General features: G+C 42.8%; 1 protein-coding gene and 1 long non-coding RNA gene across 8 annotated transcripts in view; one reads left to right on the top strand and one right to left on the bottom strand.

Moving 5' to 3' along the window:
* LOC309660673 overlaps nucleotides 1–23,683 on the top strand; it is a 53,399-nt gene extending 29,716 nt beyond the window's left edge. The window contains exons 1-3 of one of the 2 annotated variants that reach the window (XR_014263529.1): nucleotides 21,203–21,438; nucleotides 21,540–21,646; nucleotides 23,565–23,683. This is a non-coding gene — a long non-coding RNA (uncharacterized lncRNA). Of the gene's footprint in view, nucleotides 1–21,202; nucleotides 21,439–21,539; nucleotides 21,647–23,564 lie in introns of those variants that run through there. The other variant, XR_014263528.1, reaches the window with a different exon arrangement.
* Nucleotides 21,812–27,033, bottom strand: part of ST6GAL1 (ST6 beta-galactoside alpha-2,6-sialyltransferase 1) — a 137,221-nt gene continuing 131,999 nt past the window's right edge. For all 6 annotated transcript variants that reach the window (XM_082461536.1, XM_082461538.1, XM_082461535.1 and 3 more), the window contains one exon: nucleotides 21,812–24,638. In XM_082461536.1, the coding sequence (XP_082317662.1) occupies nucleotides 24,391–24,638 (248 nt within the window). In that variant the 3' untranslated portion in view covers nucleotides 21,812–24,390. The remainder of the gene's footprint in view (nucleotides 24,639–27,033) is intronic.

Below are 27,033 nucleotides of genomic sequence, written 5' to 3'. Positions count from 1 at the left end.
GGTCAATTCTCCAAGAAGACGTAACAGTCCTTAATGTGTATGCACCTAACAACAGAGCATCAAACTATGTAAGGCAAAAACTGATAGATGAGAAATAGATGAATCAACTAAGATAGTTGGAGACTTTAACACTCCTCCATGAGAAATGGATAAATCCAGCAGGCAGAAAATCAGTAAGAATATAGTTGAATTCAACAGCATCATCATACTGGATATAACTGACATCTGTAGACTACTTCATCCAACAACAGCAGAATACACATTTATCTCAAGCTCATATGGAACATTCACCGAGATAAACTACATTCTGGGCCATAAAATACATTTTAACAAATTTAAAATAATAAAAATCATACAATGTCTGCTTTCAGACTACAATGGAATTAAACTAAAAGTCAGTAACAGATTAGTGAATATCCCAAAATATATGGAGATTAAACAACACACTTCTAAATAACACATGGGTTAAAAAAGAAGTCACAAGAAAAAATTTTAAATGTTTGGAACTAAATGAATATGACAACACAATTTATCAAAATTGGTCGGATTCAGCAAAAGCGGTGCTTAGAGGAAGTTTTATAGCATCGAATGCATATATTAAAAAGGAAGAAATACCTAAACTCAATAATCTAAGTTTCCACCTTAGAAAACTAGAAAAAGAAGAGCAAATTAAATCCAAAGTAAGCAGAATAAAAGAAAGAATAAGATTTTGAGCAGAAATCAATGAAATTGAAAACAGAAAATCAATAGAAAAAATCAACAAAACCAAAAACTAGGTGTTTTGTTTTTAACTATTTACTGTTTTTTTGCTTTTTTAAAAAATTTTTTATTGAAGTATAGTTGATTTACAATGTTGTGTTAGTTTCTGGTGTACAGCAAAGTGATTCAGTTATGCATATATATATTCTTTTTCATATTCTTTTCCATTATGGTTTATTACAGGATATTGAATGTAGTTCCCTGTGCTATACAGTAGGACCTTGTTGTTTATCTATTTTATATATAGTAGTTCGTATCTGCTAATCCCAAACTCCTAACTTATCCCTCCTGCACCCCCTTTCCCCTTTGGTAACCATAAATTTGTTTTCTTTTTCTTTTTAAAATTTTTTTATTGAAGTATAGTTGATTTACAATGTTGTGTTAGTTTCAGGTGTACAGCAAAGTGATTCATTTCTATATGTATATATTTTTTTCTTTTTCAGATTCTTTTCCCTTATAGATTATTACAAAATATTGAGTGTAGTTCCCTGTGCTATACAGTAGATCCTTGTTGGTTATCTATTTTATATACAGTAGTGTGTATATGTTAATTCCAAACTCCTAATTTATCCCTCCCACCCCTTTCCCCTTTGGTAACCATAAGTTTGTTTTCTATGTCTGTGGGTCTATTTCTGCTTTGTAATAAGTACATTTGTATCACTTTTTTTAGAGTCCACATAGAAGAGATATCATTTAATATTTGTCTTTCTCTGTCTGACTTACTTCACTTAGTATGATAATCTCTAGGTCCATCCATGTTGCTGTAAATGGCATTATTTCATTCTTTTTTATGGCTAATATTCCATTGTGTGTGTGTGTATCCCACATCTTCTTTACTCATTCATCTGTCGATGGACATTTAGGTTGTTTCCATGCCTTGGAACAATAGTCTTGGAAACTATTACTATTGTAATAGTACTGCTATGAACATTGGGGTGCATGTATCTTTTCAAATTAGAGTGTTCTGCAGATATATGCCCAGGAATGGAATTGCTAGATCATATGGCAACTCTATTTTTAGCTTTTTAAGGAACCCTCCATACTGTTAAAAACTAGTTTTTTGAAAGATCAATAGAATTGTTAAGCCTTTAGCCAGGTTAACTAACGAAAAGCTTACCAACATCTGCTTAGGATATAGAAATATGAAAATAAAAATCACTTTCATTATTACAGTTAGAAAACGCAGGACAGTGTACAAAATTGCAGCTTTTCTTGAACTCATTAGATAACCAAGGTTACAGAATGACTGGTTATCTTAACTCTAAGGAAATACAGGAGTTTCTAAAGAGACACAAGACACAAACACTGACTCAGTTGTGGCAAAGCACAGGAAGAAAATGAGGCCACATCATAAGTAGAGAAGAAAAATTCAGCTAACATTTTTAACTAATTGCTAAAGTCTGAATATGACTGTAGGATAATCTGAGAGAATAGTATCCCTAGGAGACATAGAAATAAGTGAGCTTGTCCCTACTTGGAAGCTTTTCTCAGTGGACTCCCAGAAGGTATTTATTCACAAAAAAGACTGATTGGCAGGGCAGGAGATTAGAGGAGACAGCATCCCTTGAGGTACAAGCCTGAAGGAAAGGAGCAGTCACTACTACAGGAAAGGCAGATAGCCCTGCCTGGAAACTTATCCCCTTCAGAACAAAAGAGTTAAACTGCTAAGGGCAGGAAAACTGTGGCTGGAAGGCAGGGAAAGAAAAAAAATCCTGGGCTCAGACTACTATAGGTCTCCTACCACTGGGGGAGGGCAGGATCACTGAGAAGGTCTCACCTCCAAAACCCAGGGACATAGGGCCTACCAAAGACTGAGGTGGGAGCGAGACAAGAGAAAATCATCCTGCCCCAGCCAGGCTACCAAGCGCTGGTAGTAAGTAAGAAGCGATGCAACTACTACTGAGGGTGGAGAGATATCCTCTCTGAAATACAGGCAAAGGCAAACAGTAAAGGCCTAAAGCTGAGAGTGGAGCAGGAACATTGAGGGAAACTCTCAGGTAAACCTGTCTCTCCATAAGAACAAAGTCACACTAGAATTGGATGCCAGTGGTGAACTGAAAGTGAATATAGAACAACCAAACCCAAACCCAGCTCAATTCCTGACTACATTGACTCGACCCCTCCTATATGTATGGCCTGTGGAAGAAGATCACCCAATTCCAGGCATAAATACCACTTACCTTAATCTTTACTGTCCTACTCACAATGTATGGCTTTCAACCAAAATACATAAAACACAAAAAGCAAAAACAAAAAGAAACAAAAATATAATTCATAGTCAAGAAACAAAGTAATCAACAGAACTGGACTCATATATGACTCAGATTTTGGAACTTGGACTTAAATAACTATAATATACTAAAGGGTCTAGCAGACAAGGTAGACAACGTGTATGAACAGAGGGAGAATTTCAGCATAAAAATGAAAACTATAAAAAAGAGTCAAAAATGATAAAAATAAAAACATGGTAACAGAGAAAATATTATATGCATTTGTGATAAAAAAATACTCAGCATATTTCTATTCCCTCTGTGATAGAGAAGTCTACAAAAACCCTACAGTCTTTTACTTGTGAAAGATCGACTGCTTTGCTGCTAAGATCAGAAACAAAGCAAGGATGTCTACTCCCAAAACTCCTATTTAACATCAAACTAGAGTTCAGTAAGGCAAGAAAAAGTAATTCCATACATATTGGAAAAGAAGAAATAAAACATTTCTATTCATGGATGAAATGATTTTCCATATAGAAAATCCCAAAGATTCTATGAAATATCCTACAAAACAGATACTAGAAACTAATAAGAGAAGTTGTCAAGCCACAAGATACAATTGAATATATATATTGTAGAAATGATTAGAAATTAAATTTTTTAAATAGTACCAATTATACCAAAACATGAAAAATTTACATATAAATCTCAAAATATGTGCAGGATTGTATGCTGAAAGTTACAAAACACCAATGAAAGAAAGCAAAGCCCTAAATAAATGGAGATATACACTGTATTCATAGATTAGAAAATTCAATATTGTTAAATTGTCATTTTGAAATTGATCTATAATTTCAACACAATTCCAATCAGAAACTAATAGGCTCTCTTGTAGAAGTAGACAAGTCGATTCTAAAATTTATATGGAAATACAAAGGACCTAGAATACCTAAAACAACTTTGAAAAAACAGCAATGTTGAAGAACTCTGTACTACCTGATTTTGATACTTATGATAAAGCTATAGTAATCAAGCCAGTGGGGGCTTGGTGAAAGAATAGACATGTACAATGAAGGAATGAGATCGTTTTATTAGGTTATCTTGGAGTTGACCATTTCAGATTAACTTTCTTATCTATATAGCAAATCCTTTCAATTTGTAGATTCATGTTTTATTTCTGGGACGTTTCTTCAACTATAATTTTAAATAATAGTTCCATTGTTTTATAATTCCTCTTCAAGGGCTCCAGTTATATCTAAATTGCATTGCCTGTCTTCTGTGTCAATCATTTCCTTCCTGACTCTTTTTACTTTATCTTATTTCCTTTTCTTGGCTGATTGTTTGTCTTTCTTCGGTGCTGCTTATTAAATTTCCATTTGAGTCCATTCTCCCTTGCGTGCTGTAGTGAGTTAAATGTCGGCCTCCCAAAAGATATGTCCACTTCAAACCCATTAATGTGACTTTATTTGGAAAAGGGGGTTTTGCAGATGTAATTAACTTAAGGATCTTGAGATGAGATCATCCTAGTTTAGCTGGGTGGGCCCGAATTCCAATGGCAATTGTCCCTAGAAAAGAAGAGAAGGGAAGGGGGCGAAGACATTTAGAAAAGAGGGCAATATGAAGATGGAGGTGGAGATTAGAATAATGCATATATAAACAAAGAACATCAAGGATTTCTGGCAGTCACCAGAAGCTAGGAGAGAGGGATGAAAACTAGGAGAGCGCCTCCAGAAGAAACCAGCCCTGCCAACACCTTGATTTCAGACTTCTGGCCTCCAGAACTGTGACAGAACCAATTTCTATTGTTTTAAGTCACCCAGTTTGTGCTAATTTGTTAAGGCAGCCTTAGGAAACAAATGCTTAAAATTTACTTTTCAATTTTGAGATAATTTTTCTTCTTGTTCTGTTTATTCCTTGAGTTCAAGTAACTTTTTAAAATATCTTCCTATTTTTTTCCAAATCCATTTATGTTTTTAATTTCTGATTGAAGATAGCTTTTCTTATTTCCAAATACTCGTTTTGGGGTTATTTAGAAAATTGCATGGTGTTGCAGTTTTCTTTCACTTCATGGTTTTTTGGGTTTTTTGTGTTGTTTTGTTTTTTATCTTTCTTGGAATGGTGGAGGAGTTTCATCGCTTGAGATGTTTGATTCTCTCTCTCTGTCTTTCTAAGTAGCTTTGCATAGATTTATTCCATTTTCTTCAATTCTTTTTGCAGATTTGTGATAGTTTACAAGATTCTTAGTTTAATGATGCCCTCTTCTGTCAATATGGCAAAGTACAATTTCTTTAATGCTTGTTTTTTGTATGTTCTATATTTGAGATCTAAGCCTATTATGTGCATGGAAGAATGTAAAGATTTATCTTAAGACCCTCACCTTTCCAGTTCAGTATGATTGAAGCTTATTGCTGTCTCAGGAATAGCAGAAGCCCACAGTATTCTTGCATTACCCCACGGTGCTATCTTCACATTTCCTTATGGGGATGCTTTCTCTAAGCCAGCCCCAACTTTACTCCCTACTTCCTTCTCTCCTTCCATGTGCCCTCTGCCTCTGGAAACCACTGTTTAGGTATATCTCGCAAAAGCAAGGAGGCTTAAACCAACAATAAAGCACTCATAGGGGAAAAAAGGGACAGAATTAACAGAGAAGAAAGGCAAAGGGAATTCCTGAGATGATGATGATGAAATGAAATTCTATGGCAACACCTTGTTTAGTGTAGGATTAGAGATCACCAGCTCAGGAGGGATGACTCCCTCACAACCCCTCCTCAAAAAATGAAAGTAATAGAATGTCTAATATTTATAAATAAATATACTGAGAAAAGTTTTACAGCTCTGTCAGAATTTGGGGATAAACTGGTTATACTACCAAAAAAAAAAAAAAAAACCCCACTAAGCAAGCAAAAATGTAATCATTAACTCTTGGGAGGGGGATAGGTTTGTTTCTTTTTTTCTTTGAATTTTATTATTTTTTTATACAGCAAGTTCTTATTAGTCATCCATTTTATACATATTAGTGTATACATGTCAATCCCAATCATCTCCCAATTCATCACACCACCACCCCTACCCCACCACTTTCCCCCCTTGGTGTCCATAGTTTGTTCTCTACATCTGTGTCTCTATTTCTGCCCTGCAAACCGGTTCATCTGTACCATTTTTCTAGGTTCCACATATATGTGTTAATATACGATATTTGTTTTTCTCTTTCTCACTTAGTTCACTCTGTATGACAGTCTCTAGATCCATCCACATCCCTGCAAATGACCCAATTTCATTCCTTTCTATGGCTGAGTAATATTCCATTGTATATATGTACCACTTCTTCTTTATCCATTCCTCTGTCGATGGGCATTTAGATTGCTTCCATGACCTGGCTATTGTAAATAGTGCTGCAATGAACACTGGGGTGCATGTGTCTCTCTGAATTATGCTTTTCTCTGGGTATATGCCCAGTAGTGGGACTGCTGGATCATATGGTAGTTCTATTTTTAGTTTTTTAAGGAACCTCCATACTGTTCTCCATACTGGCTGTATCAATTTACATTCCCACCAACAGTGCAAGAGGGTTCCCTTTTCTCCACACCCTCTCCAGCTTTTGTTGTTTGTAGATTTTCTGATGATGCCCATTCTAACTGGTGTGAGGTGATACCTCACTGTAGTTTTGATTTGCATTTCTCTAATAATTAGTGATGTTGAGCAGCTTTTCATGTGCTTCTTGGCCATCTGTATGTCTTCTTGGGAGAAATGTCTATTTAGGTCTTCTGCCCATCTTTTGATTGGGTTGTTTGTTTTTTTAATGTTGAGCTGCATGAGCTGTTTATATATTTTGGAGATTAATCCTTTGTCCGTTGATTCTTTTGCAAATATTTTCTCCCATTCTGAGGGTTGTCTTTTCGTCTTGTTTGTAGTTTCCTTTGCTTTGCAAAAGCTTTTAAGTTTAATTAGGTCCCATTTGTTTATTTTTGTTTTCACTTCCATTACTCTAGGAGGTGGATCAAAAAATATCTTGCTGTGATTTATGTCAAAGAGTATTCTTCCTATGTTTTCCTCTAAGAGTTTTATAGTGTCTGGTCTTACATTTAGGTCTCTAATCCATTTTGAGTTTATTTTTGTGTATGGTGTTAGGGAGTGTTCTAATTTCATTCTTTTCCATGTAGCTGTCCAGTTTTCCCAGCACCACTTATTGAAGAGACTGTCTTTTCTCCATTGTATATCTTTGCCTCCTTTGTCATAGATTAGTTGACCATAGGTGCATGGGTTTATCTCTGGGCTTTCTATATTGTTCCATTGATCTATGTTTCTGTTTTTGTGCCAGTACCATATTGTCTTGATTACTGTAGCTTTGTAGTGTAGTCTGAAGTCAGGGAGTCTGATTCCTCCAGCTCCGTTTTTTTTCCCTCAAGACTGCTTTGGCTATTCGGGGTCTTTTGTGTCTCCATACAAATTTTAAGATGATTTGTTCTAGTTCTGTAAAAAATGCCATTGGTAACTTGATAGGGATTGCATTGAATCTGTAGATTGCTTTGCGTAGTATAGTCATTTTCACAATATTGATTCTTCCAATCCAAGAATATGGTATATCTCTCCATCTGTTGGTATCGTCTTTAATTTCTTTCATCAGTGTCTTATAGTTTTCTGCATATGGGTCTTTTACCTCCTAAGGTAGGTTTATTCCTAGGTATTTTATCCTTTTTGTTGCAGTGGTAAATGGGAGTGTTTCCTTAATTTCTCTTTCAGATTTTTCATCATTAGTGTATAGGAATGCAAGAGATTTCTGTGCATTAATTTTGTATCCTGCTACTTTACCAACTTCATTAATTAGCGCTAGCAGTTTTCTGGTAGCATCTTTAGGATTCTCTATGTATAGTATCATGTCATCTGCAAACAGTCACAGTTTCACTTCTTTTCTGATTTGGATTCCTTTTATTGCTTTTTCTTCTCTGATTTCCATGGCTAAAACTTCCAAAACTATGTTGAATAATAGCAGTGAGACTGGGCAACCTTGCCTTCTTCCAGATCTTAGTGGAAATGGTTTCAGTTTTTCACCATTGAGAACGATGCTGGCTGTGGGTTTGTCATATATGGACTTTATTATGTTGAGGTAAGTTCCCTCTATGCCTGCTTTCTGGAGAGTTTTTATCATAAATGGGACTTGAATTTTGTCGACAGCTTTTTCTGCATCTACTGAGATTATGATCTGGTTTTTATCCTTCAGTTTGTTAATATGGTGTATCACATTGATTGATTTGCATATATTGAAGAATCCTTGCATTCCTGGGATAAACCCACTTGATCATGGTGTATGATCCTTTTAATGTGCTGTTGGATTCTGTTTGCTAGTATTTTGTTGAGGATTTTTACATCTCTGTTCATCAGTGATATTGGCCTGTAGTTTTTTTTTTTTTTTTTTTTTTTTCTCACATCTTTGTCTGGTTTTGGTATCAGGGTGATGGTGGCCTCATAGAATGAGTTTGGGAGTGTTCCTCCTTTACTATATTTTGGAAGAGTTTGAGAAGGATAGGTGTTAGCTCTTCTGTAAATGTTTGATAGAATTTGCCTGTGAAGCCATCTGGTCCAGGGCTTTTGTTTGTTGGAAGATTTTAAGTCACAGTTTCAATTTCAGTGCTTGTGATTGGTCTGTTTATATTTTCTATTTCTTCCTGGTTCAGTCTCGGGAGGTTGTGCTTTTCTAAGAATTTGTCCATTTCTTCCAGGTTGTCCATTTTATTGGCATAGAGTTGCTTGTAGTAATCTCTCATGATCCTTTCTGTTTCTGCAGTGTCAGTTGTTACGTGTCCTTTTACATTTCTAATTCTGTTGATTTGAGTCTTCCTTTTTTTCTTGATGAGTCTGGCTAATGGTTTATCAATTTTGTTTATCTTCTCAAAGAACCAGCTTTTAGTTTTATTGATCTTTGCTGTTGTTTCCTTCATTTCTTTTTCATTTATTTCTGATCTGATCTTTATGATTTCTTTCCTTCTGCTAACTTTGGTGGGTTTTTTGTTCTTCTTTGTCTAATTGCTTTAGGTGTAAGGTTAGGTTGTTTATTTGAGATGTTTCTTGTTTCTTGAGGTAGGATTGTATTGCTATAAACTTCCCTCTTAGAACTGCTTTTGCTGCATCCCATAGGTTTTGGGTTGTCGTGTTTTCATTGTCATTTGTTTCTATGTATTTTTTGATTTCCTCTTTGATTTCTTCAGTGATCTCTTGGTTATTTAGTAGCATATTGTTTAGCCTCCATGTGTTTGTATTTTTTATGGTTTTTTTCCTGTAATTGATATCTAGTCTCATAACGTTGTGGTCGGAAAAGATGCTTGTTACGATTTCAGTTTTCTTAAATTTACCAAGGCTTGATTTGTGACCCAAGATATGATCTATCCTGGAGAATGTTCCACGAGCACCTGAGAAGAATGTGTATTCTGTTGTTTTTGGATGGAATGTCCTATAAATATCAATTAAATCCATTTTCTTTAATGCATTATTTAAAGCTTGTTTCCTGATTTTTTCATTTTGGTTGATCTGTCCATTGGTGAAAGTGGGGTGTTAAAGTCCCCTACTATTATTGTGTTACTGTCGATTTCCCCTTTTATGGCTGTTAGCATTTGCCTTATGTATTGAGGTGCTCCTATGTTGGGTGCATAAATATTTACAATTATTATATCTTCTTCTTGGATTGATCCCTATGATCAATCCATATTGATCATTATGTAGTGTCCTTCTTTGTCTCTTGTAATAGTCCTTATTTTAAAGTCTATTTTGTCTGATATGAGAATTGCCACTTCAGCTTTCTTTTGATTTCCATTTGCATGGAATATCTTTTTCCATCCCCTCACTTTCAGTCTGTATGTGTCCCTAGGTCTGAAGTGGGTCTCTTGTAGACAGCATATATACAGGTCTTGTTTTGGTATCCATTCAGCCAGTCTATTTCTTTTGGATGGAGCATTTAATCCATTTACATGTAAGGTAATTATCGATATGTATGCTCCCATTTTCTTAATTGTTTTGGGTTTGTTTTTGTAGGTCTTTTCCTTCTCTTGTGTTTCCTGCCTAAAGAAGTTCCTTTAGCATTTGTTGTAAAGCTGGCTTGGTGGTGCTGAATTCTCTTAGCTCTTGCTTGTCTGTAAAGGTTTTAAATTCTCCGTTGAATCTGAATGAGATCCTTGCTGGGTAGAGTAATCTTGGTTATAGGTTTTTCCCTTTCATCATTTTAAATATATCCTGCCACTCCCTTCTGGCTTGCAGAGTTTCTGCTGAAAGATCAGCCATTAACCTTATGGGGATTCCCTTGTATGTTATTTGTTGCTTTTCCCTTGCTGCTTTTATTATTTTTTCTTTGTATTTAATTTTTGATAGTTTGATTAATATGTGTCTTGGCATGTTTCTCCTTGGATTTATCCTGTATGGGACTCTCTGCACTTCCTGGACTTGATTGACTATTTCCTTTTCCATATTAGGGAAGTTTCCAACTATAATCTCTTCAAATATTTTTTCAGTCCCTTTCTTTTTCTCTCCTTCTGGGACCCCTATAATTCGAATGTTGGTGCATTTAATGTTGTCCCAGAGCTCTCTGAGCTTGTCCTCAATTCTTTTCATTCTTTTTTCTTTATTCTGCTCTGCAGTAGTTATTTCCACTATTTTATCTTCCAGCTCACTTATCCGTTCTTCTGCCTCAGTTATTCTTCTATTGATTCCTTCTAGAGAATTTTTAATTTCATTTATTGTGTTGTTCATCTTCATTGTTTGTATGCTGTTTAGTTCTTCTCGGTCCTTGTTAAACATTTCTTGTATTTTCTCCATTCTATTTCCAAGATTTTGGATCAACTTTATTATCATTACTCTGAATTCTTTTTCAGGTAGACTGCCTATTTCCTCTTCATTTGTTTGGTTTGGTGGGTTTTTACCTTGCTCCTTCATCTGCTGTGTGTTTCTCTGTCTTCTCATTTTGCTTAACTTAATGTGTTTGGGGTCTCCTTTTCACAGGCTGCGTGTTCATAGTTCCCGTTGTTTTTGGTGTCTGCCCGCAGTGCGTAAGGTTGGTTCAGTGGGTTGTGTAGGCTTCCTGGAAGAAGGGACTGTGCCTGTGTTCTGGTGGGTGAGGCTGGATCTGGTTTTTCTGGTGGGCAGGACTGAGTCTGGTGGTGTTTTGGGGTGTCTGTGAACTTATGATTTTAGGCTGCCTCTCTGCTAATGGGTGGGGTTGTGTTCCTGTCTTGCTAGTTGTTTGGCATAGGGTGTCCAGCACTGGAGCTTGCTGGTCGTTGAGTGGAGCTGGGTCTTAGCATTAAGATGGAGATCTCTGGGAGAGCTCTCGTCAACTGATATTACTTGGGGCTGGGAGGTCTCTGGTGGTCCAATGTCCTGAACTCAGCTCTCCCACCTCAGAGGCTCAGACCTGACACCTGGCTGGAACACCGAGACCCTGTCAGCCACATGGCTCAGAAGAAAAGAGAGAAAAAAAAAAGAAAGAAAAAATAAATAAATGAATAAATAAGTAAAGTTATTAAAATAAATTTTAAAATTATTAAAATAAAAATGTAAGAAAGTATTAAAAAAAAAAGAACAGAGCAACTGAACCAATAAACAAATCCACCAATGATAACAAGCGCTAAAAACTAAACTAAGATAAACATATAAATCAGAAACTAGTCAGTTGCATACAGCAAACCCCAAGTCTACAGTTGCTCCCAAAGTCCACTGCCTCAATTTTGGGATGATTCATTGTCTATTCAGGTATTCCGCAGATGCAGGGTACATCAAGTTGATTGTGGAGATTTAATCCACTGCTCCTGAGGCTGCTGGGAGAGATTTCCCTTTCTCTTCTTTGTTTGCACAGCTCTGGGGTTCAGCTTTGGATTTGGACCCGCCCCTGCATGTAGGTCACCTGAGGGCGTCTGTTCTTCGCTCAGACAGGACGGGGTTAAAGGAGCAGCTGATTAGGGGGCTCTTTTCAGGCCGGGGGGGAGGGAGGGGTACAGAATGCAGGGTGAGCCTGTGGCGGCAGAGGCTGGTGTGACATTGCAACAGCCTGAGGCACGCCATGTGTTCTCCCAGGGAAGTTGTCCCTGGATCACGGGACCCTGGCAGTGGTGTGCTGCACAGGCTCCTGGGAGGGGAGGTGTGGATAGTGACCTGCACTTGCACACAGGCTGCTTGGTGGCTGCAGCAGCAGTCTTAGCGTCTCATGCCCATCTCTGGTGTGCACGGTGATAGCCGGGGCTCGCGCCCGACTCTGGAGCTCGTTTAGGCGGTACTCTGAATCCCCTCTCCTCGTGCACCCCTAAACAATGGTCTCTTGCCTCTTAGGCAGGTCCAGAGTTTTCCCCAGGATCCCTCCCGGCTAGCAGTGGCACACTAGCCCCCTTCAGGCTGTGCTCACACAGCCAACCCCAGTCCTCTCCCTGGGATCTGACCTCCAAAGCCCGAGCCTCAGCTCCCAGCCCCCGCCCGCCCCGGCGGGTGAGCAGACAAGCCTCTCGGGCTGGTGAGCGCTGCTCGGCGCCGAGCCTCTGTGCGGGAATCTCTCCGCTTTGCCCTCTGCACCCCTGTTGCTGCGCTCTCCTCCGTGGCTCCGAAGCTTCCCCTCTCTGCCACCCGCAGTCTCCGCCCGTGAAGGGGCTTCCTGGTGTGTGGAAACCTTTCCTCCTTCACAGCTCCCTCCCAGAGGGGCAGGTCCCGTCCCTATTCTTTTGTCTCTGTTTTTTCTTTTTTCTTTTACCCTACCCAGGTACATGGGGAGTTTCTTGCCTTTTGGGAGGTCTGAGGTCTTCTGCCAGCATTCAGTAGGTGTTCTGTAGGAGTTGTTCCACATGTAGATGTATTTCTGATGTATTTCTGGGGAGGAAGGTGATCTCCACGTCTTACTCCTCTGCCATCTTGAGGGTCCTCCCCTATCATTAAATTTTTAATCCATGTTCTCTTTTGACTTGTTGAGCATCTGTAGAAATATTATTTTGAATTCTTCATCAGACAATTCCTGGAACTCCATCTCTTTGGGGCCAGTTACTGTAGGTTTACTGTATTCCTTTGATGGAGTCATGTTTTTCTGAGTCTTCATAATTCTGGTAGCCTTGTTTAGGTGTCTGTGCATTTAAAGAAGCAGTTGCCTCTTCCAAACTTTGTGGACTGACTTTGGTAAGGGAAGACCTTCACCTGTGGGTGGGTGCACACTAGAGCATGCTGTGATGTCAGGTCTAGTGGTGCAGGGTGCCAAGTTTGGTGGCATGTGGCAGCACACAGGTCCATCAGGGGCATCATGTCTCTTCAGCTCAGGCCACTGGGGTTCCCAGCGTCAACAACTGTATGTCCTTGGCAAGGACTGTGGGGAGTCTGCAGTGGTTGCAAGAGCTGCTGGGGTCCTCAGTGGTGTCTGCAGGTCCAGCAGCTAGGGACCAGGGCAGGCAGTGGCGATAGTATGCACACACTTGGCTGTAGGGGCCAGCTGCAGGTGCCTATATCATGGCAGGTGCCAGTTGCAGGCACACACAACATGCTGGGGGCCAGTGTAGGCAGCAAGGGCCAGGGACAACTGTAAGCTCACTGGCAGCTACTGGAGCCCTGGCTATCAGCATGCTCTCCCATGGCTGTACAGTCCTCCCCTGGCTGTGTGAACTTCACGGTGAGGGGGATTGGGCTGGAGGTGCACAGGTGCACAGCTGGAGGAACTCTAGCTATAGGGAAGTACAGTCGTTCAGGCCAGTGACATAAGACAGGGCCTGATCTGGGCCCACAAGGAGCTATAGGAGCCCTGGCTGTCAGCACGCTCTCCTAGTGGCTGTACAATCTCCCCCCAGGTGTGCAGCTGGGTGAAGGCTAGTGATGGATGTCAGGCTGGCAGCATAAAAGTGAGCTGGAGGGGCTAGCTGTGAGTGCACGCACAGCAGTAGGGGTCATCCGCAGGGGTCTAAGCTGGTGTTTCACACTGGTGCAGCCTCAGAGGCCTGAGCTAGCTGCCAGTGCAGTTCCCAGGCTCTGGAGGGAGACGGGATATGGGGGGTGGGGAAGGTGATGGATCAGGGAGGGACTCAGGCAGCTGGCCTCAGCGAGCACAAGTACCTATAGGGCAAAAGCTGGTGAAATCTGCAGGGGGTCTGTGGCAGCTATGTTAGCCATTGATTCTTCTTCAGCGGCAAAGGCTGCTGGGTTTGTCTATAGAGCAGGTCACTGTGAACTGTGATGGCTCCCACTCTATGACCGCTTTTCTTTTTGTTCCTAGCCATCTCTGTACATCTCAGCTTTTCCTGTCTGTGGTGTGAAACCTAAGCAGATCCTTTGTGTGGCACCCAGAAAGGCTGGAGAAGCTGCTCACCTGACTGTTTCTTTCCTAGAAAGGAGAATTCTTTCTAGCTGGGAAGTTCCCTCTTGGCACTAAGAAGTGCCAGCTTGAGGGATGGGATGATGCAGGCATGATGAAACTAATTTTCTTCTCTTCTTGTGCACTTATTCTCAGGGTTTTTGTTCCACTATGTGCTAAAATTTCTTAAGTGGAATCCAGAGCTCTCCCAGAGCTATTTTTCTTCATGACTAGCTGTCTAATTATCAGTCTCTGTGCAGGGATAGAGCTTGGGGTCTCCTATATTGCCATTTTGGTGGCAATCACTCTCCTTGTCACTGTTGTCGTCAATGTTATCTTTGTAACTCCATCACAGAACTGGACCCATTGTAGGCACCAATATTCATCAGTTGAATGGATGAGTGGATGGGTGGATGGATAGATGAATGAAGGAACAAATTTACTGTTTTTTTAAGTTCTAGAAGAAGAGGGTGCAAAGAGATAGCTGGCAGGATTGGTAGGCCCTAGGCTCAAAGAGTTTTAAGTGAACTTTAGCTCCGGACTAGAGAGTCTGTCCTAAGTGAAGCTTGCTGAGTTAGGCCATAGTAGAAACTTCAGTGTAAGGGTAAATTTAGAAAGTGTTACCACTCTTGAGTAGTGGGCTAGCACTGTCGGTGTTCTTCTAGCTGGTAAACATGAAATACTGCTGTGTGGCTTCTGATGGAATTTACCGTGGTCTGGTGAGAAATAACTCGCATGAGTGAAACTGAAGGGAAGAAAGCTGAGATTACTAACTGCTAGCCAAGTATGGCAGACAGTGAGATCAGCATGGTCACCACAGGCCAAACCACTAACTCCCTTCTCTTGGTAAGCGCTGCCTGGAGCATTATGGTCTACTACAGTTGGATTATTTTATTGTAAAAGTGGCTACTCAGGGTTTCTCTAAGTTTTTACTTTCACCTAGAACTCTCAGTTGAATACTACTTTATTACTCAGTGCTGCTCAGGGCCACCCACTTTTGCTGTGCAATATGTTCCAAGAATGGGATATTTCCTATTTGGAAAAACGGTATTCACGTAAAGACCTAGCACACATTTCCCTTTTGATCTACTTCCACAGACATTCAAGAAGGTTCACAGCCTTTGTCTCAACCTAAGCTGCAGAATTTAACAGACTTTCAGCTATTTTTGTGCTGTGCCTAAGACTGGTCCTTTTCCATTTATTTAATTATGCCTTGGGATAGACCTTTGACAAGTGGGCTTCAGAGCTTCCCGATAAAGAACTTAATGTACGTTTTTTCCACCTGTTTTAAGACTCCTTCAATCGTTTTTGGCAAGTGGTAAAAACAAACCTCTGAGGAAGCACAGTGAGAGCTTTGGGCTTTCTGCCCTGACCCTGTTTATTCCGCTGGAGAGGCCCACCTGTAGGCTGCCCAGGGCAAAGATGTAGTCATTAGAGACAAACACAGCCCTCAGCACCACAGAAAGATAGACCACATCTCATGTCTGGAAAGAGTGGGTCACTTTTGTAGCTAAAGTCTTTGAAAATGCACTTACTCAAAGCAACCACACTACTCTGCGGTTCCCACGATCATGTTGCCCCCCCACCCCTCTCCTGGTTGACCTGAGTATGTACACACACACTTACGTGGAACTTTTCTGTCAGAGGCCATTTTTGCTTCCCAAAATCTCGCTTCATGCTTTGACCTTGGCCCTTTAATAGAAGCTCCAGCTACCACAAATCTCTACCGAAACAGGGCTGAGAGGAAGTGGATGTCTTCATGACAGCCATCACTGTCCTCTTCTTTTTTCTTCTATGAGCACCAGTGCCAGGCACCAGCCATTCTGGCTGCTTCTCTCTACTTGCTCACGCCACACTGCGTTTTCAGTATCCCATAGGTATTTTGGGGAGTATGACCTTATAAGGTCTTCTCATACTTTCACTACAGTCCTCTCTTCCTATTCCATGGGACAGGGCTATAGAACAATCAGCATCCGACCCCCTCCTACTGTGGCCCCTTGACCTTAAGCCAGGCAGGTTCACCTCAGCTCCGTCCCCTTCCCTTTGGATGAGGCCCTTTTCTGGAGGCTCTTTACCAATGAGGAAAATAGAGGCCCATAGTATCCCTTCTCCAGTCTCTGAGACAGAGCCAAATGGTTGAATGAGTCCAGATTCAGCTTAAGTATAACTCTTATAACATTTATTCACTTCAACTTGTAATGAAGAGATGTTTCAATTTCTGGCCAAGATAAAGAGACTTGATTTACCCTCCTGCATGAAACAGCTAAAGAACTACAAAAAATGTAAAATACAGTTTTGAAGGCATTGGAAATCAGGTAACAAAGAACAGTGATCCCTGAGAAATGAGAAACAACAGACCTTAGGAGCAGTACCTAAAAAGAACCAATGGTTACCAGGAAGCTTACTTGCACCCCAGAACAAAACTCAAGAATATTTATTAGACTACAGAAGTATCTAACACCCAAAAAGAAAATATTTATATCTGGTATCCAGTCTAAAATTACCAGGACATTCAAAAAAGCTGGAAAAAGCTACCCATAATGAGGAGCAAAATCTATCAAAACTGACCCAGAAATAAAAGTTGATATTATTAGTAGATAAGAACATTAAAAGTTGCTAAAAGTATATTTTATATTTTCAAGAAAGTAGCAGAAAGATGAAAACTGCAATATCTCAGATGAAAAATACTCTGGATAGAATTAACGGCAGATTTGACATTGCAGAAGAAAAGTTTAGTGAACCTGAAGATGTAACACCAGAAACTATACAAAATAAAACAGAAAAAATTAGAATTATAAAAAATGGAAAGAGCATCAGTGAGCATTAAGCAATCTGTTACTGTATTAGAGTTTCCAAAGGAGCAAAGAGAGAGGAAGTGAAAAAAGGTTTGAAGATAATGGCCAAAAATTTTCCAAATTTGATTAAAACTATAAACTTACATATCCAAAAAGCTCAAATAACCCCAAGCATAGGAAACATAAAACTGACTACTGTTGGTAGTCTGTTAGGTGTGGCTGGTCCCCGGTCCAGTTGGTTGCCAGGCCCTACCTTGTGCCCTGGCTGCCGGCCACTGGTAGGTGGGACCAGGTCATGAGCTGGCTGGTTGCAGAACCTCAGGGGGTCCCAGGGCTAGTGCTGGCCCACTAGTGGGCAGAGCCGGGTTCTGGGGTAGGTGGTTGCAGGGCCAGGGGGTCCTGGATCTAGTGTTTATCTGCTGGTGGATGGGACTGATTCCTGACACAGCTGGCTGCCTAAATGATCTGGAGGCATTTTTATGATATATTTTTAAATTAAAAAAAAAAAGTGGGATATGGTCTTTTTCTTGCATTTTCTATATATATATGTGTGTGTGTATGTATGTATTTTAAAATTTTACTGGAGTATAGTTGATTTACAATGCTGTTAGTTTCAGATGCACAACAAAGTGATTCAGTTATACATATACATATATTAACTCCTTTTTAGATTCTTTTCTCATATAGGTTATCACAGAATATTGAGTAGAGTTCCCTGTGCTATACAGTAGGTCCTTGTTGGTTATCTATCTTATATATAGTAGTGTATGCATGTTCATCCCAAGCTCCTGATTTATCCCTCCCCACCATGTTTCCCCTTTGGTAACCATAAGTTTGTTTTAGATATCTGCAAGTCTATTTCAGTATTGTAAGTAAGTGCATTTGTATCATTTTTTAAAATTAGATTGCACATATGAGAGATATCATATGATATTTGTCTTTCTCTGTCTGATTTACTTCACTTAGTAAGATCATCTCTAGGTCCATCCGTGTTGCTGCAAATGGCATTATTTCATTCCTTTTTGTGGCTGAGTAATATTCCATTGTTTATAGGTACCACATCTTTATCCATTCCTCTGTTGACGGACATTTAGGTTGCTTCCTTGTCTTGGCTATTGTAAATAGTGCTTCAGTGAACATTGGGGTGCATGTATCTTTTTGGATTATGGTTTTCTCCAGATATATGCCCAGGAGTGGGATTGCTGGATCATATGGTAGCTCTATTTTTAGTTTTTTAAGGAACCTCCATACTGTTCTCCATCATGGTTGTACCACTTTACATTCCCACCAACGTGTACGAGGGTTCCCTTTTCTCCACACCCTCTCCAGCATTTATCGTTTGTGGACTTTTTGATGATGATCATTCTGACCGGTGTGAGGTGATACCTCATTGTAGTTCTGATTTGCACTTCTCTGATAATTTGTGATGTTGAGCTTCTTTTCATGTGCTTTTTGGCCATCTATATGTCTTGTTTGGAGAGATGTCTATTTAGATCTTCTGCCCATTTTTTGATTGGGTTTTTTTTGACATAGAGCTGCATGAGCTGTTTATATATCTGGGAGATTAAGCCCTTGTTGGTCACTTCGTTTGCAAACATTTTCTCCCATTCTGTGGGTTGTCTTTCATTTTGTTTATGGTTTCCTTTGCTGTGCAGAAGCTTTGAAGTTTAATTAGGTCCCATTTGTTTATTTTTGTTTTTATTTTCATTACTCTAGGAGGTGGATCAAAAAAATATTGCTGCAATTTGTGTCAAAGAGTGTTCTTCCTATGTTTTCCTCTGAGAGTTTTATAGTGTCTGGTCTTACATTTAGGTCTCTAATCCATTTTGAGTTTATTTTTGTATATGGTGTTATTTTTGTATATGGTTAATTTCATTCTTTTACATGTAGCTGTCCAGTTTTCCCAGCACTACTTATTGAAGACACTGTCTTTTCTCCATTGTGTATTCTTGCCTCCTTTGTTGTAGATTAATTGACCGTAGGTGTGTGGGTTTATTTCTGGGCTTTCTATCCTGTTCCATTGATCTGTATTTATGTTTTTGTGCCAGTACCATACTGTTTTGACTACTGTAGCTTTGGGAACTGCTAGTAGGGATTATCTTTGGATGGAGATGGACTTTTTCCTCTTCATGATTTTGTGTTTTGACAGTAAATATGTGTAACTTTTATAATCAAGAAAAGCATTTTCCTTAAAGAGAAAAGGGGGAATCCTGCCTGTCCCTCAAGACTGTCACCCACTAAGACTCCCCAGATCCCAGCCAAAATGAATCTTTCTTCTATAACTTCATTATTGTGCTTTTACCTTGTATGATCATATTCCTTCATATTTGGCATTTGCATAGTATTTTTCTTCTATGCAGTTATAAATTCATGCCTAACAACAATAACCATACTTTCCAGGCTTAGCTTTTCAGAAAATGGCAGCTCTCTTCTCTCACTTGAACCTGATACTACTACACACAGACAGGGCAGGTCTAGTCTCCCAGGCTCTGATTTCTTGGAGGGCAGGTGCTGGGAGTCTTTGTCACTGTCTCCCAATGCCAGCCACAGTGGGTGCTCACTGTGCACTTGCTGGACTGAATAGAATTCCTCTCCCCATTTTAAACTTGTTTTCCAGTCAATCCTGAGAAGGACTGGATGGCAGCATAAATGCATTGGGTGATGGGATTTCATGGGTGCAGGTGAGGCCCTTTCCTCTCTCCTGAAACTGATGCCATTACCCAAGCCCATAAGGACGAATATACTGGGTTAGGGTGTTCCTGCCCCAGTTAGAGTGGAAAGTGTCCCTGGGGCCATAATGCACTCCCCATCACATCACAGAACATCCTCGAAGGCTGCCGTGAGAGTCACAGACGAAGCAGAAACCAAAGCCACACAGGGAGCTGGGAATAGGGTGGGGGTGGCAGTCCCAGAGTCCCAGTGCACTGCTTCTCCGCCTCCTGCTTATGGCTGTGGAGCCATTACTGGTGTGGGTAAAGCACACTTGCCAAGGTGTGAAGCGTTCTGCAAGAACAAAGAGCCTGGAGTCGGGCTTCAGTCAGTAAGGGGATCTATGGGTGGGGTGGGCATGGAGGATGCAGGTACGAATCTCTCTATTGGTCTTTCTCTTTGTGACTTGTGTCTTTCTCTTTGTGACTTGTGTCTTTCTTCTCCTTAAGTGGCTGGTGAAGAAAAGAGAAGCCTGGGTCCCATTTTTCCTCCTTCACCCCTAACATACACACCTTAAAATAACCAGCAGATACCAAAGTAGGAACCAGGGGAAAGGCAGCCTGGGGAGGTTGCAGAAGCTCCCCCCAAGACCCAAACGGAGAAGCCTAGTGCCACCCCAAGGCCCAGCTCACCAGTTGAAAGGACCTTATAGAGATTTAAGGCCACTGTAAATTTGGCAAGCACAAATCTCAATTTCCAAACTAATTGAAATCTATTTTTCTTTCACTCCTCTTTTGAGCTCCCATTCTCCTGAGATTAAGGCAGAAACCCAATCTCAGTCGAGATGGCGTTACATCTGAGTTCCAGGGAACTTGCAACGCTAAGGCATTAGGTGCAGGGGTCGGGGAGTAGTCTTCCGTGTTAGCTGACCTCTCAACACTACTCAGGGGTCCCTCATTCACGGTCTCATCACTCAGCTGCTTCTTCGCCTCTCCAGGCATGGGAGCTCTTCAAGGCTGCCTAAGGTCCCATCTGCCTGGACTAGAGACCCGTGAAAGCCTCACTCTCCAAGGATTTGCTGGTCCTTGCTAGAGCTTTGGCTGGGGACACGGCACCGGGCCCTCTCTCCAGGTCCTGAGACAGCCTGGTGCCTCTCAGTGTTCTTTCCAGCCCCACTCCAGGGGACTCTGTTGTAGGTAAGGAGTTATAAGCAGGGGTGGGGAAATATTTGTTTGCTAGGGCTGCCATAACAAAGCACCACAAACCGGGTGATTTCAACAGTAGAGATTTTTGTCTCACAGTCCTGGAGACTGGAAGTCCGAGATCAAGGTGTCAGCAGGGTTGGTTCTTTCTGAGGGCTGTGAGGGAAAATCTTCCATGCCTCTCCTCTAGTTTCTGGTGGTTCACTGGCAACCTTTGGCTTGTAGAAGCATCACCCTGATTTCTGCCTTTATCTTCACGTGGCGTTCTCCCTGTGTGCATGTCTACCTCTAAATTTCCCCTTTTGTAAGCACACCAGTCATACTGGATTAGAGGCTCACCCAGCTCCAGTATGACCTCATCTTAACCAATTGTCTATTTCCAAATAAGGTCACATTCTGAGGTACTGGGGGTTAAGACTTCAACATACGAATTTTAGGAGGACATATCCAGCCCATAACAGGAGGTGGGCAGTTCATGGGGAAGAGGAATTATGTTTTTCTCCACTTACTCCTGCTCCTCCTCAGGATTTGTATGTAAACAATTTGGCTATTCCCTTGGGACATCATTCCTTTAAGGGTTTTAGGCTTTTGAAACCAACCTTCTTTTCATTCGCTTTCTGCCCTACTGCAGCCCTTCCCTGAGGTGTTGGATGAACGACAGCGTCATCATTTGAATCCCGGCAAGAGCAAAAGGAAGAAAATAAACCAGTCACTATCTCAAAGATGCTGTCCTGCCATGTAAGTAAGCATTCCTTTTCCTGGAGTGTTGAAAAGAGAGGCTAAGAGGCCAGAGGAGCTTGTGGGGGAGGATTTGGGGGTTTGGAATTCCAGTTGTGTCCTCTTTGGAGACAAGAATTGACAATGAACAGTTGTTCCCTTAGCAAATAAGAAAAGAGGGACAAGCTTTTTAAAAAAAATTTATTTTAAAATTTTACATAATCTTTGGGTAATTCAGAATTAGCTTAGTCATGATTCAGAAGTTTCTGAGATTGATGTCTCAACTCCAAACCAATATCAATAGCTTATCTGATTGATAGAAGGATTTGAGGACCTCATGATATAGAATGAACAGATGGCTACTGAAGAAGACAGAACACCTTAGAGACAGTGGCTTTCCTACAGGACTCGGTCATAATTTTTAAATTACCTGTCACAAATATTAAACATCTTATCAGACTAATGATAATATCCACATCTTATTTGCATTCTACCAGTTTCCATGTAGAGAAAGCACAGAATGAAATTAATTTGATCCCTTAATAATAACAATTAAAAGCTAGCATCTACCCAGTGTAGTCTTAGTGTCCACACCATCTCTCTCCTGATGATGGAATGCCACCTTCCTCTGCACTCAGTGCTCATGATTCAAAGATTGTGAGGAATTCATGGGCCCAGAGACATGGAAAAGACTCATGTTACACAGCAGCCAGTGGCCCAAGTGCTCTGCCCATCCCGGAGCAGATCAGGCCTAAGCTGCAGGCAGGGAGAAGGAGGGGCACGTTCTGCACCCTCCATTCCCTCGGATGGTTTCCAGGGTGTTCTAAGCAGGGTAGGTGTAGCCTCCCAATAGGACATTAACTTCCCTCAGGACAAGGCCCCCTCTGTGGCCTTCAAAGCAGGGTCCTGCCCAGATGTGAGCACAGAGCAGGTCCTTAGTAAAGGAAGGGAGGAATCCAGCATGTACTGAGCACCTGCAATATGCCAGGTAACCCTCACAGCACCTATGAGGCAGGCTTATCACCCATTTTACAGATGTGGAAACAGAGGCTCAGAGAGGAGAATTTGCCCATGGTGGCATAGCGAGTAATAGGGGAACATCACTTTGAAAACCCAGGGCTTCTCACTCCAGAGCTCTTTCTACTGCCTGCTCAAGCCAATGGTTTGGCAGCAAATGAGGACTCCTGCTCCAAAACAGCTGGTCTGGAGCTCAAACATTCGAGACCCTTGAGCACACAGGGCTAGCTTTGGGAGTCCAGAAGCCTGGTCCAGTCCAGTGTGGCTCCCCATCAGGGCAGGGGACTTAGCACAATGGTCCAGGAAGTGTGTAGACAGACCACAGCGGGTAGGCCTCTGCCTGGAGACTCTGGTGTTGCTCCCTTGCAGGGAGGGGTGGAGGGTACAGCAATCTGATACACCTGGTGAGAATCAGTCATGATCTCCAAGGTTCTGACCTCTGAGAGCTACTTTAAGTCCTAGGAAACCACATTCCCAGTCCCTGAGAGACCTTTCACAAAAGGCCCATGAAGGTCAAAAAAAATGGGTGAGGACATTTTAAAGTGGAAAATGCTTAAAAGTAATTTTGGAGGAGGAAGACTAAAGGGAAAAACAAGATTGCGGGAGGAGGTTTGGGGGTAGGCATCAAACAGGAAGACTGGGATTTGGTGTGCACACCCAGCTGGTAGGCTAGGCTCAGACCAGGAGAGCCTGGGGAAATCAGGGTTTTGGCATCTCGCTTGCCTGGCATCTGTCATGGGGCTGCACTTGCTGCCTCAGATATGAGGGAGAGGGCTTCCTCAAAAAATAACTTGAACCTGTAAATTCAGGCAGATCTTAGCGAATAAATATGGGTAATAAAGGCAGAAAGGAAAACACATCTCAGATGACTCAGACAGAATCTGCTTGACATGTTTTTCCTCTTCTAAAACCCACTCCACAGCCTCCAGCTCCATGAAGCCCTCTGCGACCCACTGACACAGGAAGTGTGTGGCCCCTCCTGGTGCAAAGATAGCAGCACAGCAAGCCCACCACCCTACAAGCCCACAGGGCACCGAGCACACTGAATCCATTCTGTCACTCGCACTGAGCTGTAAGCAACTTGAGGATGGAGACAGTACCTTTTTTTCTGTACTCTCATCTCCTCACATATGGAGAGGGCTGTGGGTTCATCAAGACCCTTTGCTCACCAGCACCAAGGCCAAGGGCCGCCAAACCAGCCGGAGGGATAGGAACACTGCCTCTCCCAGGGCGTGGACCTTAGGAGCAGCTTAGTTCTGGAGGAACTGACTGTGTTTCCTATGCCTTGTGACACGTACTTGCCCCTCAGAGGCACCTTGTAATGGGCACAATCATAATATGGGAGAGTTTGTTTAAACATGAAATCAGTGTCTAGGTATAGATTTCAAGCGTGACAGAGCACTGGTTTGCAAGAATAACATCATTGCAGTGGGGAAAGCAGCCCAGCTTTGGCAGCCCTGCTGGCAAAGGTGGATCTTGCATTTACCTGTGCAGGGGAGGGGCAGAGAGGACCCTGGCAGGAATCCTGGGCGTGTGTGCGTGAGTGTGGCGGGAAGCTCTCGATTCACACACCCCCGTGACAAAAGGGCAGGCTGGGCCTGGGTCCCTGCCCTTGGGTTCCTGAAGGTTCTTGCTGCCTGGAGCGCAGGCAGTGATCATTCAGGAACAGCCTTCCTGGGCCCAGGGTGGCCAGGAGACCAGCTGTAAAATGCCCGATGGAGAAGGGTGAGGGGGCCTGGCCAGGCAGCTTACGCTCCGCAGCGAATGCTCCGGAAGCCAGGCAGCGTGGCTTTTCCAAGCAGGTAAATGTCGTCGTCCGTGCCCCGGTTGAGGTGCTTCACCATGTTCTTCTCAAAGAGGAGTGGGTGGTAGGCGCCCATCGTGCAGGCGCTGTCGAAGAACTTCTGGTAGTAGTAGCACACGTCAGTCTTGCGCTTGGATGGGAGAAACTCGTAAATATCCACCTGGTCACACAGTGTCATCATGATGACGATGCCTGGAGAGGCGAGCAGAGGTGAGTCCTGCCCGACAACCCACCCCAGCTCCCCAGGGTTCTGCCCGGGGAGCCCAGCAGCTCGCGCCCCCAGATCTGGGGAGGTGTCTGTCTGGAGTTGCTGAGTGTGATTCCCAGTCTGAGCTGTTCTGGGAAGCCAGTCCAGCAGGCTGTTCCTCTGGGCGCAGGGCCCTATGCACCTTCCTAGGGCTCGTGCTGCCCTGCTCAGCGCCCAGGTCAGGGCCTGGTGCACAGCAGGTCCTCCCTAAACGCTAACGGGTCGAAGGGCTCCATCATCAGTCAGTGAACTGATCACTGTCCGAAAGCTATACTAAGAGAGGGGACAGCGTGACTGAGGAGACAGAACCATTCCCTGCAGATGTGACTTTCTAGCATCTCTGTATCTTGGATCAGCCTCTTAGATGGTAATTTGGGAGGCGTTTCTTACCTCAGTACCTGGAGAAACAGCGTGGGGAGGGAAGGCTTCATGCCTCAGGTGGGAGGAGGGACAGTTGGCACGGGAGCATGCCATGGTCTGTACTGATGCGCTCTGCTCAGTCAGGCGGGAGACAGGAGCCGAGAGGGTGTGGCCAGGTTGTGCTCTCAGGGAGGGGTACAGAACACTCGGGGTGCAGACCCAGCAAGAGGCGGGAGACGCCTGCCACCACCCACGCTTGTCCCCACCTGGCTTGGTCATCTCCGGCCGGACACGTCCTGCTTGGGGCCTCAGGTTCTTCATCTGCCCCAACGGGGTGATCTACCCACTCTTCCTACCACATAGGCTATCGTTAGGATGCAATAACATCATGGCTCTAGACTGCTTTTGTCAACCGTAAATATAGGGAATCTTTATGATGAACAGTTCTCACTAACAGCAAAACTGTAAACTGCTAGCAGCAACTCTGTTCTAGAAGAATCAGACATGGGAAAAGCCCCACCTCTGCCCTCTGGCTGCCTCCTGGTTCAATGCGGGAGAAAAGACACCTCTGCAACTAACTGATGAAGGCACAGCAGAAGTGCTTCTGGAGATGATGGGAGGGAGCCCTCTATGAGAGAGGGTTCTGGTACACCTCCCGGAGCACTGGTATGGGGCCTGGCAGGGGCTCTGGCCATGAGGGGTGGGCAAGGGGGAAAGCCTGGTGGTGGCGGGAATAGCATGGGCAAAGGCAGGCAGTAGGGCGATGAGGAAGTGTCCCAGGAAGCTCTCCCTCTACTTCTGCTCAAAAGGGGTCCAGGGAGAGCCCCCTAATGCACCCACCCAAAAGTGGAAGGGAGAGGTGTGAAGGCGGTGGGATGCTGAAAGCGCCGCCATCTCTTTCTATCAGGAAATGCCTCTGATAGTAAACATTTATTTGTTCGTTTGCTCAAGGAACATTTAGCTCAGGGCTATCCTGCGCCAGACCCACAAGGATGAGGCAAACACAGTCCCCGCCCTGAGGGACTTTGCAGTCCAGTAGGGAAGGTGGGCGGGCCGGGGACCGCGGGGTGGGCGGGGGGCGGGGAGCCGTAGGCAGCCCTGGAGGCTCGTGGAAAGCGCCCCTGGTCCAGCTGAACTCAAAGTGAAAGGGAGGGAAGGGCAGACGGGCCGTGAGGGTGGAGAGGTGTGCAGTAGGTCCAAGAAGAAAGTCTGTAGCCAGCGTGCAGGGCCCCCAGCACTCTGACCCCAGCCCACCCCCGTGTCGGCACCCACAGCTCCATTCGTGGCCCCCAAACCTGGCTAAGCCTCACCACTCAGGCTTCTCTCAGGGCCACGGCTAGGGTGGTCACTAGGGTGAACAGATTTTTGAAATTCTGAATAAAATATTATTGACTCGTCCTTTTTCCATAGATTCTAATATGGCTCAGGACAATAATGACATTATTATTGACCCTGTCTTTATCTAAAATTTTGATATTTTGTCTATCATAAAATTTTGCATTAATTGTGATTTTTTTAAAGATACTGTATTAAGATATCATTTGTTTCTGAATTTCTTGGCACCTCCTTAAATCGTACACCTGAAGCAAGTGCTTCGCTGGCCTCATCCGAGCCTCAGTCCCGCTCCTCCTGTTTTCTTGCCTCCTCTTGTCTGTGCTTCCCATTTCTCCATCTCCACCTGCCAGATCCTCCCCTTTCCCAGGCCTGGGCCAAGTTCTCGAAGTTCTCAGACTGTCCCTCTAGAAGGGGTCCTCTCTCTCTCCTATGGCAACGGGCTGGTCACTCTTTCCCAGCACAAATCGAATGTTGCCGCAGACACCTGACTGAACTCTCCCACTGGACACCCTGAAATTAAGGAGGTGGAGTCTATCTTACTGATCTCTGTGTCTTAGCTGGAACTTGCCTCCGTGTACAAACACAGCAAAAACCTAGCAACTGTTTGGTGAACGAACAAACGAATGAACGAATGAGACCCCAGTA

This window comes from Balaenoptera physalus (genome assembly GCF_965194825.1).
Source record: "Balaenoptera physalus genome assembly, chromosome: 4".
Classification (NCBI taxonomy): domain Eukaryota; kingdom Metazoa; phylum Chordata; class Mammalia; order Artiodactyla; family Balaenopteridae; genus Balaenoptera; species Balaenoptera physalus.
Note: the sequence above shows the minus strand (reverse complement) of the source record. Positions and strands in the feature narration are given on the sequence as shown.